Genomic DNA, 15,446 nt, shown 5'->3' with positions numbered 1-15,446 from the left:
CTGCACGGACAACGGTGAAATATTGAAGCTGCTTGCACAAGAACTCACGCACAAAGGCGCTTGTCCGCGTAGCAGTGGAAAACCGATAACAGATACAATAAACAAAGAGAGGCCCTTTCCTTTATCTTCCTCCTTCGATGACAAGTGCCTTCGCTATCGCTCCACCCCCCCCCCCCTTTTTTTTTTGCTGTTCTTCTCATTTGGTCAACATACCCATCATGTGGCCATCGTTCGATGAAGCTTCCACTCAGAGACGTGCGGAATGCACAAGGCACAGACCCTATACACGAACGGCGATTGTAGAATATAGCTAAAAGCTGTTGAGAGTTTTTGTTTTTAATACCATTTTATCCAGTCTCGCAAAAAAAAAAAAAACTCTTCGCCTGCTTGTTTGTAGCAGCGAGCATTTTTTCGAATAGATGACGCAGCACTCTGTCCACCGAGACGGTACGCTTGGTGAAACAAGGAAAACATGGCACGGAGCTGATGGAGGTTGCAACAAGTATGGACATTGGACCATGCCATTCGAAGACGCCCATTTACAGTCGAAGTCCCAGTGTCCATTGCTGGAAGACCCAAAAGTGAAGAATGGAATTGTGTCACAGGAGAGTACAGGACAAATGAAAAGGAGGGAAGCAGAACAAGATATCAGTGGCGCCACCTGCCTCTTGGTCTGAAAGGTTCTGATGGCAGCATTGTTTCGACTTTTTTTCAAACGCCAGTGCAGTCTTAAGAAAGAGCACGTCCATTTTCGATCGCAGCATGCTTGCATGAAGGAAGCCAGTTTCATAGAGGCGCACTGACAAGGTCATAACCAGTTTAACGACGTGCTATAAGTCAAGTTTGTCTTCGGATGTGAGTGAAATTACGCAGACATCTTAATTTTAATTGTGACTGGTCTGCTCACCATAGCCAAATACGACTATATGTAGTCGAATACAGTGGCGTCGACTGACTCTCATGACCTCGTGGTACTCTCAATTCACGGGGGCACATGCCAGTCGTCTGCGATGTGACGCTAGGGGATTAACAGCGACGTCATGAAAACTGGTCGACGCCCTTGGCAGCGCGGCCTCCTTTAAAGGGAAATCGCCGCTGAGTTCTCGAGTTGAATCCGACTATAGTTGAACTTGCGTGAATACGGAATAGCCAAAGTACACTGGATTTAGGTCACCTGAATTCGTATTGTTGAACCAACTAAATTCGGGCGTTACTATTCGGAACTTGACTGTTTAAAAACGCGTTGAGAACACACTGAAGTGGCAACAGGTGTTAAAAATTATTCCATATTTGTGGCCTCTGCTGCTAGATTAATTGAGTAAGTACTCAGTGCATGAATTCCTCGTGCCTTTAATCTCACAATTTAGCTGAAATTATTTCGTTACACAATTCCCGAACACACATGTTTAGTGAAATTAACGAGCCAGGCATTGTTCACTGTAAATTATTTAGTTCTTCTTCATCTCTCTCCAAAAACTCTAAAGGACCAAGCACAAAACCACATGTATTGAGAACGTCGAGATGTTCCTCTTCTCGTGACAGTCCAATTTATTTTTTATTTTATTTTTATGGGTGTTTGATGTCCCAAAGCGACTCAGGCTACGAAGGAGGCCGTAGTGGAGGGCTACAGATAATTTCGACCACCTGGGGTTCTTTAACGTGCACTGACATCGCACAGTACACGAGCCTCCAGAATTTCGCCTCCATCGAAGTTCCACCGCCGCGGCCGGGATCGAACCCGCGTCTTTCGGGTCAGCAGCCGAGCGCCATAACCACTTAGCCACAGTGGTGGCTCACAGCCCAATTTAGTCCAACTAGAGCGCCATAAGTGTACTATTTCACTACATGTATTAGGTAGCGCACATTGTCTTTCCAGACCGTCGAACAGTTGAAACCGAAAAAAAATGCAGCGCACCTTGGTTTTCAATGACTATTGGGGATTAAGTGTGAGTCATGAGCAGGGTGCGTACGAGAGCGTAAAAGAAAAAAAAATGTACAAGGGGGGAGATAGAGAGTACGGCACCGCTGGGACGCCCTGATCGATATGACGAGTGCGAAAGCCAGGGAAAGCGGAAAAACAACTCGCTCACGCGACTAACTTTAGCAACTGACAGTTGCGACGAAGCGCGGCTCGCGACGTCAGCGAGGCTCGCACGGAACAGGTTTGCATGCAGTAGTGTAGCGGGTGCATGTTCAGACGAATACAGTTAGTAGTTGCAGGCAGCTAGTACTGTACGCAAGGCCTACGGGGGGTCTCACTCTTGGTGGTCACCTGAACCGCGCCGTGAAGGAAGGAAGGACGTGCAAGAGGGGAGCAGATAGGAAAGAAGCTCAGGTAACGGCTCAGCAAGGCGCAGGAAGTGCTTCGCGCGAAGTTAATTTCTGTACTGAGTCTATTGCTTCCAGCAGTAGCCACGGCTCGAAGCACTCGGCAGCAGTCAGAAACGTAAATAAATGACAACAGGAAGCTCGGTGACTTACGCTAGAGCGGGAAGGCAGGGTGATGTAAGTACAGTCCTGTTCCTGTGTGTTCATTATGACGTGTACTAGTTGCTCCGCGAATTAGCGTCAGACGCACTACCACTGCATATATTAGGCCTTATACTCCCGATGTTTTCGCTGTGCACGTGTAGAAGTGTGGTTTGTAGCGTTTACTGGGGATATACTGTATACGACTCTAGATAAGCACAATAGATACATTTAGTATAGGGGGACCTTATCGCTCAGGGGGACAGGTAACATCGGTGCACCAGTGCGCAGGCGCAGGACAAAAATTCCACATGGGTTATTGTTTTGCGCGTGCTCACTGTCGCCCTGTTATTCCCCTATCGCCCTAATCGCTAGGGTCCCCTTATTCTAAAGCTTTTGTTATAGCGTGCAGCACTGTTTGTTATGGTACAAGCCACGAGTTCGACTTTTACTTCGGTATCAATATTTCGCCGCACACTTTGTTTGCCTGAAAAGAAATATTCTATCATGCGCGGATGAAGCCACGTGCGGCGACCAAATTGAGGCAGCGAGCGGGAAGGCTTATGTAAGCTTGTTTTGCGGTCAGCATGAGAGCGGATTATGTAAGGAAGACTTGAACGTGGGCATGCAAGCCCGATAAAGAGGTTTTAAGGTGTGCACTTACTCTGGTCATGAAGTCCACGTTTATTGCATCAGGTGCTACAAATTAATGTTAGGATTCAAATTCCCGCTGAACACCATCGATAAAATCAGTTGCTTTATTCGACCGGTCACTAACATGAGGGATGAGCAAAAAACGAGAGACCAGAACTACTAAAGAAAACGCACTGTGTTTCACCACAAATGCAGCCAGGCAAAAAGCACTTTCTGAGCCTATACAAGCCGATGAATGCCTTTCATACGTTGCATAAAGTAACACCACCCCTTTTTTCTCGCTAAACTACGAATCCATAGATAAAAAAATAGGAATGAAATAGAAACTTCGAGGGGTTCAACATCAGTGAGGAGCTCCGATAGACACGCCGGAGCCGCCCCTAACCGACACCAGGTGGCGGTGAAGGTCAGAGCTAAAGAGCCTCATGGCATGACGCCACTTAGTTTGACACCCGGCCTACATACTGACTTAGAAGAAATCAGAGGCTAATGGCTCCGCATAGCATCATTCGCCTTTAGATCAGACTCAAGTCTTAAACTTGCCGTTCCCGTATCCCACAAAAAATGTGCAAGCAAAAGGCTCAGTAAGAAGAAATGAAACAAAAGAACAAGGGACAAAAGGCTCTATTTCACCCCGAATCAAGCACACTTTCATCTTTCTTGCCGCATTTGCCCCAGCAACCAAGAACAAACAGAACGAAGGAAACGAGGAAGGACAATGGGTCATAAGGAACACCACAATGAGTGACACATATGAGAGATTCGGAAATGTATAAACGTGCCAACGTCTTTCTTTCTTCCTTTTCCTCTTCTTTTTTTACACACACTCACACATAAATAGGAAAGATTCGTTACAGGGCTGAGAATGTGGAAAACGGGTTTTGTTTTTGTTCGTTAGTTGACGTTGCAGCGACGCTGCGGGAACAGCGGTAGTGTCATCAAACTGGCGTCTCGTTCGGGAAGGAGCCCTTGCGGCCTTTGACCGGCGTGGCGGGCGGTTTGGAGTTTGGTGATTCCGGGGGCGTGGTCTTGGCCGGGCTCTCCTTGGAGGTGAAGCGTCCCAGGAGTGACTTCTTGCTTCCTTTGTCCTTCTTGGCCGACAGGGAGTTCGAACGCTACGTTTGAGAAGAGCGCGTCACATTTTATGCAGTTATTCTTATGGCGTTGTGTTTTATTTTTGCAGACAACACTTGGCACAAAGGACATGTTGCCAGAATGTGCATGCCTCCAGCCGATATTTTACGAGCACGCCAGATTCCGCCACTGAGAGTTATGTACGTCGGATTAAGTTAGCGCTACTCAAGGCAAACACAAGAAAGGATCACAGAACAAATAGCTGGCTTTTCTGATGTTTGTCATTTTGTGCTAACTTCATCATACTGAGAAGCGCACCTACTAGCGCTGCAGGAAGGCCTACCGATTATTTACATCTGTTTGACCTGGGGATAGTCGCTAGACAACATGCCTTCAGTTATAACACCCCACCTTACTGGCCCTCGCTTACCGGTTCAGAGTGTCCGTTTGAGAAACGACCAGTTGCGAATACAAGAACGTGCTCTTTAGCACAATCTCCGGTGGTCACTGACCACCCGCTGTGACAAAAAGTAGTCTGTTGGTGCCCCTAAATAATTCGCAGGACCAATACATGTCGCCACGTTTACAACACTAATGTTACGTCCGTGAACGAAATTTTCCGGAAGCTTTCAGCTTCAAGCAAGGAATTACAACTCCCGTAGAAATCCGGCTACACAAAAACAGCTGTGTCATTGCTTCTTCGCGCCAGAGCTCATACAAAATAAAAAGCAAATCCTAACGTTTTCTGGCTCTGTCGAAAGTTCAAAATAAAGATACAGATTGCCAGTTATTTTAACAGCTTGCATACTTCAGAAGTGGGACACCTACCCACGCGGTAAGTGCTGCGAATGAACGCGTATCGCTGTGACGCATCTTGAGTAAGTACAGAACCGGAGAATCACGGAAACATAAAGCAAATGTTAGACATCTTGATAGTTCTATCACACGTTACTTTAAGCATAAACTGTAAATAAATTTGTCGTTCTGACGAACAGAATGAAACGTGAAACTGAGAATCTTAAGTGTTCGTAAACTAATAACAAGCGCGATGGCGGCCACATCATCGCTAAACAATGAAAGAGAGAAGATGAGAGGAGTGCTTGTCGTCTTGCATTTTTCTCTTAGTTCTCTTCTTTTCGCACTTCTGTTTGCAATGTAGCCAACTTTTTAAAACTAGCCTGCGTTTCCTTTTAGCTGAGGCGACCATACCTGCACTGCTCGGCACCAAATGTTTATCCAGAAAAATGATTACATAACCAGCTAATGCTAACAAGAGCGTCTTTCCTTCGCCACCCACGCCGTCTTCTTTTTTTGATGTTTTTTAATTAATGTGATAGCATTAGAGTTGTCATCACACCAAGTACCCCGGATGTCCGAGGAGAAATTCGCTGATCAGTCAAGAGAAATCATATGACCTTGTGACGCCATCACAGCTTGTCCACAGCGGCAGGTGGCAATTAATGATTAGTGGAGAGAGCTGACGTGAAATTGTGACGTCATGACCATGGGGCTGTGAGCAAACTATTTTCTAGACAGCAACCCAGATGAGAATCAAGAGAAAAAAAATCCAGAAAAAAATAGGATGCATGTAAATGTCGCCAGGCTCATAGCATAGCGGTCCGATTATGACGGTTGATGGACCGAAAATTGCAAAGAAACTAACACAAACACATACAGATGTTGCAACGGACGCTGCGACAAATGTGAATTCTAACGCTACGCACTGCACTCTTAAGGTGACTTAAAGGGCGACGGCATAGGTTTTAGAACTCTACGAGCTTAAAGGGGTCGAATGCGTGAAACTTGCAGGTAAAGCATGCGAATCCTTTCGGGCTGGCATTTCAAATAGTGACGTAATCGCCGACTGAAATCGAGACGGCCATCAAGATTCTCCGCAGCGCATAGCTCCAGAAGGGGGGCGCATCATGACGTCATCCAAGGTACCAGTACATTTCCAACGCCTGAACGCTTCCTTTCAAGGAAAAAAACCAACGCCATCGAAGGCAAAGGCCTCCGAGCGTTGTTTGGCAGCATCCAACAAGACATGGCAGGGTGTGGTTGGCGGCAGCAGAAATTTGGAATCTTACCTTCCGTCTTGTCACACCGAGTTTTCCCGCACTCTTTCGTTGCTGTGAGGAGAAGCCTAAGATCTAATAGTCGATTACGTCACTATTTTAAATGCTAGCGCAAAAACACTGGGCATGCTTTACCTGCAGCCTATTTAGATTTGAATCTTTCAATATCGCGGAATTCTCAAAAAGTGGTGCAGTTGCCTTTCAAAAGCGTCCCCGCAGTTTCCGCTCACCTCGACGCGGGCCCGTTCCTGGACTGGCTCCAGCTTCTGCTGCGCCAGCACGGGCCTCCTTTCAGACGCACTCGGCGACGGGGTGTCGATTTTCTCCTTGCTGCTGGAGCGGAACGCCTTCGACAGCTTGGATCTGAGAGTTCCAGACTTTTCCTCTTTGTCTGGGAAAGGAAACGAGGAGCGTGCACTCACACTGGAGAACGCAGATGTCGCGCTTATTTCCTCTGTGAACTGCTGTAGTGTGGTCGGAGGCACAAGGCCTCTCATTTACGCGGAATAAAGCTTCTTTACTTTTACCCGGGACATCGCAACATTAGCGGGTGTTAAGTAATGTAGCGCCATTACCTATGCACTGTGCTTGATCTGGCGCGGTAACGCAGTAAAGTTTATCGAAGTTTGCATATAATAGCGGGGCGAAATAAGCCTAACTCAGAAAGGTTTTTACTGAATAATACAGCGCTGAATAACCCTGAACTGTCATTGCGCTTACTACACTTTCCGGAGGGCCTTCTTTGTATCTCTCTCCGAATATCCAGTGGCCCTGAATGTAATAAAATGCTTGCAGTAACCGCTCTTAAGTAAAGTATATTTTTGTTGTGCTGAGACAGCAGCAGCCTTTCAGAGGTTTCCCGTTGTTTGAGACAACCGCGTTTCAATTTACGGTGTAATGCTTTGGTTTCACAACAAGCAACCTTAGCTAAAGGCTTAATTTGTTGAAGCGCCAAAGGTTGTTCCTTAGATCAGTAACGTCTACAGAATGCATTGTCCCAATACGAATACTAAAAAAGTATTCTCCGCGCGAAACTACTACAGGCAACAGCCTTGATGTTTTGACCCCCAACCCACCACCAACTCAGTTTTCATTTCAAATCTGACACCTGTTGTCTAGAACATGTCGCATATATATTTTGTTACAAAACCTGTTTTTTTTTCTTCAGTTTTCATTCTAAATGGCCTGTGCAGCGCTTGTAGAGGCTTCACTGTAAGTGTCCTATCCTTGAAATCGGAATTGCATACTGAAAAGTCAGTGCAGTTGGCGGGCTACAGCCAGGAGGATGGCTAGGGAGCAACGGTAGGGTTTCCCATTTAGGCGCGCCGAATAACTTTTGCATCATTTCTGCGGAGGTTGCACCCGTCCATTAGCAACAACCAATACGACTTCATTCTCATGCAGTGCCTTTGTTTCTTTTTAAATGCGACAGCGTGCTGCAGGCAAAACGTGACAGCACCCTGCCGCCTTCGCATTCATGTAGGCGATTGACTGTAGCCCCTTTCTCTCTATCCCGTTCTTAATTAATTTTTTTTGCCCTGCAGGCTTTTCCTTCATTATTTTGTGCACTGAGGGATAAGTGTCTTTCACGTGTTCAGCAGTTTCGGCAGGAGTGTACCAAGCAAAAAAAAAAAAAAGAAGAAAACGGCGTATCATGCCAGTAAAAAAAAAAAAAACATATCCTACCTGAATCATGCTTTGGTTCTGGGGTTGACGGCTTCTTGAGCAGCTTTAGGCGCTCCTTGAGAGTCTTGCGGTGCTTCGTCGTCTTGGTGACGTCTTCGGTGCTTCCCGGATTGCTGGAGTCGTTCTCTGAGTCAACCCGCTGCAACGAGAATTTCAAATCGTGACGTTTTGCTGCGACCAAGTGGCGTAAGCGGATTTGATGATCAACAGCAGCAGAGCAAAGGGTGGTCAACAAACGCTTTTCTTGACTTCGCACTTCTGATCCCAGAATTTTGCCACGATGAAGAAACTAATTACAGCGATTCCTACAGGGTCATGATTCCAGGAGGCAGCGCTGACTAAGAGCTTGTAATCAGCCTTAGAAAGGAAGTACTGATTTTAATTCCTTGTTTCCTTATCAGGATAGTGTCACGTGTCTCGGGCGGCAGCCCGGGCACGGGCAGAGCTTAAAGACGGCAGACGGAGGACTGGCGAGGAGCCGAAAACTGCTTATTGGGCGAATTTGTTCCCGGAAAATTAAAAAAAAAAAGCATCGGCGAGGGTGATAGCAGCAAGCGCGCCCACACGGTCGTCGGGTCAGGAGGTGTCGTTGTTATCGGTCACACTCAATTTAAAGCTGAGGATGAACTTTTGAGATAAGGCACCTGTGACAATTTGGAACAATGTAAACACCTATGCGCCACTACAGTCATTCCCGGGAAATCGTGTGCATGGCAGACGAAATGATAAGGCCGTGTGCGGGCGGCGTTGAACAAAGAACAGGAAAAAAAAAACAAAGGTTACAAAGCTTTGCGAGCACAGTGTGGAATTCAGCCTATTTATTGGAGAAGCACTCACGCAGTACGGGTTAAAATTAGTCTGGTATGTCCAATCTAGACAATTGTGGTGACTCGAGGCAGGGCATTGCCCTACACGCTGTTTTTCTCCTGCAGCACAAAGCAACGTCATTTGCGATTTGATATGAAGGAATTGTCTATTCATTTAGGAGTGATACCTAATAACACAGGCTCTTTTCTCTTAAACAAGCTCTTCTTGTTGGAGACAAAATAAATTACATCAAGTATGAATCTTTCAAGCCCAACGGCCTCCACATCTTACTATGCAGTTCAGCTGAGCTCCTATTTAGGAAACGCCGATTAAAAAAAATTGGCGGTGATTTAGCTCTGGTTAAACCTTGAGTGACGCAACAGCTACAGCTGGCCGAGTGGAACTTGCTCAGTCGAATTGCAAAGTCAGTCTTTCGCCGCTCCGTTTCGCTGGGCGTTCCTTCTTCATCTTCGTCCCACTTGACACGGCGCATGCGCACAGCTGTGGCAGCTCGGTTTCGCTGGCAGGCCTCGCCGCCGGCAGCAGCAGCTTCTCCACACCACGTGGCTGGTCACGTGATCAGCCACGGCGCAACTGCTTCGCATCACGTGACCAACCACGTGACGGGGTGGTCAGGTGGCCACGCTGAATGCTTGAAATGCTACCGTAATGTAGCTATCGCTACAAAACAGTTGAAAACTATAAAGCCTCTGAACTCTAGCCAAAACTCCAAAGAGTTGAAAACTGCAGGTCTCAGGTTTAATTGCCTACGCATCGCATGAACATCCTAGTAGGCACATTAAATGCTTCGATTTCTCATAATATTCTGCGCTGCGGTCTGTCCAATAAACAGGACGAAGGCAGTCCACGGCTTTTAGTGCGGGGGCACTGCTTCTCTAGAAATCCTGCAAAAAGCGATATTTGTCTGAAGCCTCTCAGGTACCTGCATAAATGAAATAAATATTGCCGCGACTGGGTTTCGAACCTGCGGCGCCACGAACAGATAAGCTTCGCTGTTCACTGCACGAGAGCATTATGCTATCGCCGCAGACGATTACGCCTCGTGTTGTTGTTGTTGGCACATACACACGGTGGGGGATTGGCAATGGTTTGGTGCAGATCCAAACAGAAAAAAAAGTCATCCAGGCTTGTATCAAGTGGCTTATAAATAAGAATTGTGGATTCTGGAAAAACGAATAACGAATTTTTATGATTTTGAGAAAATTGGAGTGAAATTCGAGGAAACGAAGAGGTGATGGTTAAAATAAATAAATTAAAAAGTAGTAATCATAAATAAATAAATTTTGAGTGAAAAGCAAAGGGAAAGAAGATTTAACACAAAAATTCTCCCGGTCTCGATAACATACCTGTGATTAAGCTCACACCAACTTAACGGCATGCCACACTTAAGGAAGGAAGGAAGGAAGGAAGGAAGGAAGGAAGGAAGGAAGGAAGGAAGGAAGGAAGGAAGGAAGGAAGGAAGGAAGGAAGGAAGGAAGGAAGGAAGGAAGGAAGGAAGGAAGGAAGGAAGGAAGGAAGGAAGGAAGGAAGGAAGGAAGGAAGGAAGGAAGGAAGGAAGGAAGGAAGGAAGGAAGGAAGGAAGGAAGGAAGGAAGGAAGGAAGGAAGGAAGGAAGGAAGGAAGGAAGGAAGGAAGGAAGGAAGGAAGGAAGGAAGGAAGGAAGGAAGGAAGGAAGGAAGGAAGGAAGGAAGGAAGGAAGGAAGGAAGGAAGGAAGGAAGGAAGGAAGGAAGGAAGGAAGGAAGGAAGGAAGGAAGGAAGGAAGGAAGGAAGGAAGGAAGGAAGGAAGGAAGGAAGGAAGGAAGGAAGGAAGGAAGGAAGGAAGGAAGGAAGGAAGGAAGGAAGGAAGGAAGGAAGGAAGGAAGGAAGGAAGGAAGGAAGGAAGGAAGGAAGGAAGGAAGGAAGGAAGGAAGGAAGGAAGGATCCCAGAGGCTAGTATACACCATCATTCACTTCAAAATGGTGATCACGGAGTCCTTTATGATGTAGGCGTTACAAGTTTGGATCGAGTGTCTGAAAAATTTTAAATGCAGTTTTTCCGACACTAATTGCGGCATTTGCTGCGGAAGAAACGCGAGCATACTTAAAAAGCGATAGAATCAATTTTTACTCAGAAAAATATTGGATGGGGTTGACTTCAGTGTCTCTAAGGTGTTAGCACTTAAGCCTTAGCACTTGTCAACGAAACATCGGCACATTGTCAAAACGATAAACTTCCCGCGGAACACACTGCGGTAATCTCGCATGACCAAAAATTTTTTCGTGCTATTTCACAGCAGTCCGGTCTGGTTCATGCAAAATGTCGAACAATCAAGAAGGCTTCGTTCTTGTAGATATTTCTCTGCAGTACCTGTGCACTGCCAGACAGTTTCGTTTATGCAAGCCTGCTCACGAAAAGCAGCAACAGAAAAATGCATACACACCCCCAAAACACTGGTCGCCGCTGCAGAAACGCATTCCCAATGATTGCGTTTGTGGTCAGTGACGAATAACCGCGCTTGTGCATTATGTTCATACCTGTATTTGGGTACCAAATGTGGTGTGCCCCCAAACTCATGCGTGAATTCAGATGGCGGCATCGATACTGACATGTTACCTTCACTCCCAGGGCCTGGATATTACAACCGAGCAGCGTTTTCTTATGGGTTTTATAAGCCAACCGATGTCAACTTACTCCATGCGTAAAAATGATCAAGCCTTTACGAGAAAAGCCATCTATTCCTTGGAGTTATCACCTACCGAAATCTCTCGTGGAGTCCTGACATCTTCAACATTAAAAGAGAGACTGACCACATTCTCTCCCTCCTCGGTCAAGCGATCAATTCCTCGGTCACGTGATCGTCACTGCGATCAATGCTACAACTGTGCAATTCGCTATTCCTGGGCAATCTGCGGTACAGCCTTCCTGCGCTTGGTGCCATTAATAAGACAAACACGCAGGCTTTCCACAGTGTACAAGTGCAAGCTTTCCACATGTACCTTGGACTGCAGAAATGTGCCTCTATGGCAGCAACTGTTATCATCACCCGGGAACATTCACTAACTATACGTACATTGCGGTTGACACCTTGAGAGCGCATATTCACCACCTCACATGGGTTCTCTGACACCATCTCGCAATTTTTCGTGTAATCAGTCCACCCATAATACTTTCGCCAAAGTTTCTGATGCTCGTCGCACCTATCTGCCCTCGCAATTTACTCCAGCCTCAAGACCACCTTCCCTTTTATGGAGTGTGCATTAACCTCCAGCGCAACTTTTTATACCCGGCATTACGAAGGAATTCGGCGTATCATCGGCTACTCTCGAGCACGTCACGACTGCACATTTGCATTCTATTGACAGTACTATAGCACACACGTCTAACCGACGGCTGAGTTGACTCCGCCTGTTCTACTGGGACTGTGGTCATCCCGGCGAGGTCCATCTTGATTAAGGTGAAGGCATTTCCACGATGAGTGCGGAACTATCTGCCCTTCGGCCGCCATTGAGATCACCAGCCAAGGAAACCAATAATAATGGTTTGTTTTTTTTCTTATACAAAAAGCCCTTCAAAGCCTGCAAGCCGCACTATGCCACCGCCTAGAACATGAATAACTTTTTCAGAAATCCACGAAGTTTGGCACGTTGCAATAACAAAGGTTGACGATACACTGTTCCAATGACTGCTTCGACACTGCGGCATCCCACAAAACCATCGCACGGACGAGGCCGCCCGATCTGACTATAGATAAACAACGACGGACTTCGTGTGACTATTCATGTATCAAAACTTGACGCAGCAAGTAGGCTTTGCAGGCTGGCGTGGGAGTTCACACTAGCCACATGAAAAACAGGTTAGTTTTTCAACCATAGTCTTAGTATATTGGAACCTGGATTACGTCTTCGTCTTCCGCATAACTTACCGCGACCTGAAGCAACATTCCTGCACAGTCTATGGCTCGATCTTGCTTTTACAAAACAATACGAATTCCGCATTCCCTAGGCTGACAGCTCTGCTTATGACAAATATGGCTTTGAGAAGACAATCTAACGACTACTGTGTGACTGCACTCTTTTTAGCACTGAAAGACATGCACTGTGCTGTGCCCTAGTCCGCTTCGATCCTCGCCCTCTGGCGGAGGGTAAGACCCTCGGCCTGTGGCCACAGAAACTGACTGCCCTTAATGCCTATAAAAGACTTTTTCATTACCAAACATTGTCGTGCTTGTGTGAGAGATTGTGATTGTGCTCCTCACCGATATCCGTTTCCCTTTTACAAACCCTCGTTCCTCATCGCCAGTGCATGGTAGCCAACCGGAACACCTCGCTCTGGTTAACCTCCCTGCATTTTCCCTTTCTCTCTCTCTCTCTGTCGAGGCTGCTTCTCTGCTGACTCTTCCTATTCCAAGCTCCCTTGGATAACACGGGAATACATGCACACTCTAAGAAAAAAGGGTGTGAGAAGGGGGTAAAAAAGACTTTTACACCCTTTAGAGGACCCTAGGAGTAACTTTGCACCCGTCAATAGCATGCTCCTGATCACTTACCCCCTTTTAGAAAACTTACTCTCTACTTACCCTCCCTACCAGTGTTGATAACTGCGCGTCCGTTCCCGCCCCTAAAACAGCGGGAAGATTAGTTTGCTCGTATGTCACGACGGGGCGCTCGTAGAGCATTTTGTGTAGGGTGCCTGGACGCCCGCTCACCTCCGCTTTCAGGGTGAGGACGCGCTTTGTACCACCCCGCGCCGCCGTTCCCCCCTCGCCGCGGCATGTTTCCCACTCGCAGGTCGCGTACTGCGCGCTATGCGTATGGCGACTTCAATAATGCGACTTAACTGGAAATAGCACACAATTGTTTCACTCGTGGCAGTAGTGTTTTAGCACTTTTGAGTGTATTTTATGCATGTTGCACTCGCTCCAACTACATGACAATCGACAAGATATGACGGATTGCTGTGTTTCTTTAATGGCTGCATTGGAAATCGACGGCAGTTATTTGGTCTTCATTGATAGTGATAAAATAGACTATATTAGGGTCACCAAATTCCATTAAATTATGCGGCTTTTGTTGTTTTGAACGTACGGACTTTTCGCAAAGCCCCGAGTTTCTCGTTTATACAAGCAACGCGGAGGATGACCTGCCAAATGTAATACTTTTGCGTAGTTAACACCCACTTTTCCAGATTTATCTGAAGTGCATTTGTCTTATTACTGCACTGTATGTGAAAAGTATTCCACGTAACAATGTCAAGTTTCTCTTCCAAGTGGTCCGTCGTGGCACTGCTCTGGAGTGAATTCAAGCTGAGGACGCGTCTCAAACCAAATGACCATATCTTCTTAACTGCTTCTCTTAGCGGCTTGTACCGCAACAAAATAATTCAGATGGTTGCGTTTCCCTTTGGATGGTGTTGACTACAAGTAGACTCATGATGCGATGCGACGACGTTTTCGTAATTCGAAGCGACTAAGTCGCTTTATTCGAGGGAAATTTAACTAAACAATTTTTTTTTTCATTCCAAAACACGAAGAAAAATAATTCAAATCGACTGATTCACAAAGACACTTCCCAAATCAGCTTCTGATAACTACTTATTTTGAATACCGTTGTCCCCGCCAGGCTACACTAACAAAGAGAAGCCGACGCAACACAGGCCGCCTTACTCGCTTCCGCGGAGCCGTCTGCTCCAGTTGCTAAAAGACGCTGGCTTACTGCCGCACTCGATTAGTCGTCAGGCAGGGCTGTAGATGGGTCTGGGCTAGTAGGAAAACCACGTTTGAGGTAAAGCGCGCAGGAAGACGCTGGCTAGTGAACACGACTGACAAGCTCTCATCCCCACTGCATCGAAAGCTGAGGGAAAAAAAGAGTAATCTATACGACGTTGTGTCCCAGAAACAAGTGTGACGAATTTTGCTGATGTGGCTGCATGGCGGAAACGAAAAGAGCCTTTTTCTCCAGTTGTAGTTTCTTTTTAAGCGATACGAAAAGGAACGCAAATAAACCATTACTGGAGAAAAATCCGCCTTTTGTTGGCTTCACGCAGCCACGACTTCTTTGCTTACAGATGCACAGAAGATAGGTTTGGCGCCAGGATATTCGCAGTGAGCTGATGCAAAAAAAATAGAGAGAGGGGAGGGTTATAATGCCTTCGTGACATTAAGATAAGACATGATAGACTGAACAAAATGCTGCGACGAGAACTTTACATACTCGCTTACCCGCAAGAGCGCCTAAATAATACGGCTGCCTTATGGGAGACGTCTTTGTGGTCAGGTTGTGAAGAAGGCGCTCGGCAAATCTTGATGTGGCCTGGCAGGTTTTAACACTGGCCTTTCGCTTTCCTGGCCCACGTCGTCTGCGCAAGCGCTTGTGGTCTGGTGGACAAAATATGCGACTTCTGACAGCGTGGCGGCAGAACGTACGATGTGTACCGAGGCGACTGTAATCGGGAGAAGGCCGCGACGCGTATCGAGGCGTCTCCAATCGGGAGAAGAAAGGCGGCTGAGAATGCATGAAACATGTGAAACCGAGATGAAAAAAAGGCGATTTCGCCCATCGGGCCACGCCCCTTTGCTTGAAGTGAGCTCGTGTTGTGTGTGTGTGACGCAGCAGTCAAGAGATCACACTATGAGCTATAGACACTGTTGTGTTCACGGGTGTTCTGTGCACACTATTAAAGAG

At 46.7% G+C, this 15,446-nt stretch overlaps 1 protein-coding gene across 1 annotated transcript in view; it reads right to left on the bottom strand.

Annotated features, from left to right (window-relative positions):
* Positions 1-2,882: 2,882 nt before the first annotated feature.
* LOC144129998 (solute carrier organic anion transporter family member 4A1-like) overlaps positions 2,883-15,446 on the bottom strand; it is a 27,949-nt gene continuing 15,385 nt past the window's right edge. The window contains exons 7-10 of the mRNA XM_077664047.1: positions 11,837-11,850; positions 7,959-8,247; positions 6,503-6,663; positions 2,883-4,238 (exon numbers count right to left, since the gene is read on the bottom strand). Coding sequence (XP_077520173.1) covers positions 4,062-4,238; positions 6,503-6,663; positions 7,959-8,247; positions 11,837-11,850 — 641 coding nt within the window. The 3' untranslated portion in view covers positions 2,883-4,061. The remainder of the gene's footprint in view (positions 4,239-6,502; positions 6,664-7,958; positions 8,248-11,836; positions 11,851-15,446) is intronic.

This window comes from Amblyomma americanum, chromosome 4, assembly GCF_052857255.1.
Source record: "Amblyomma americanum isolate KBUSLIRL-KWMA chromosome 4, ASM5285725v1, whole genome shotgun sequence".
NCBI lineage: Eukaryota > Metazoa > Arthropoda > Arachnida > Ixodida > Ixodidae > Amblyomma > Amblyomma americanum.
The sequence above is the reverse complement of the archived record's forward strand: the minus strand, read 5'-3'. Positions and strand labels throughout refer to the sequence as shown.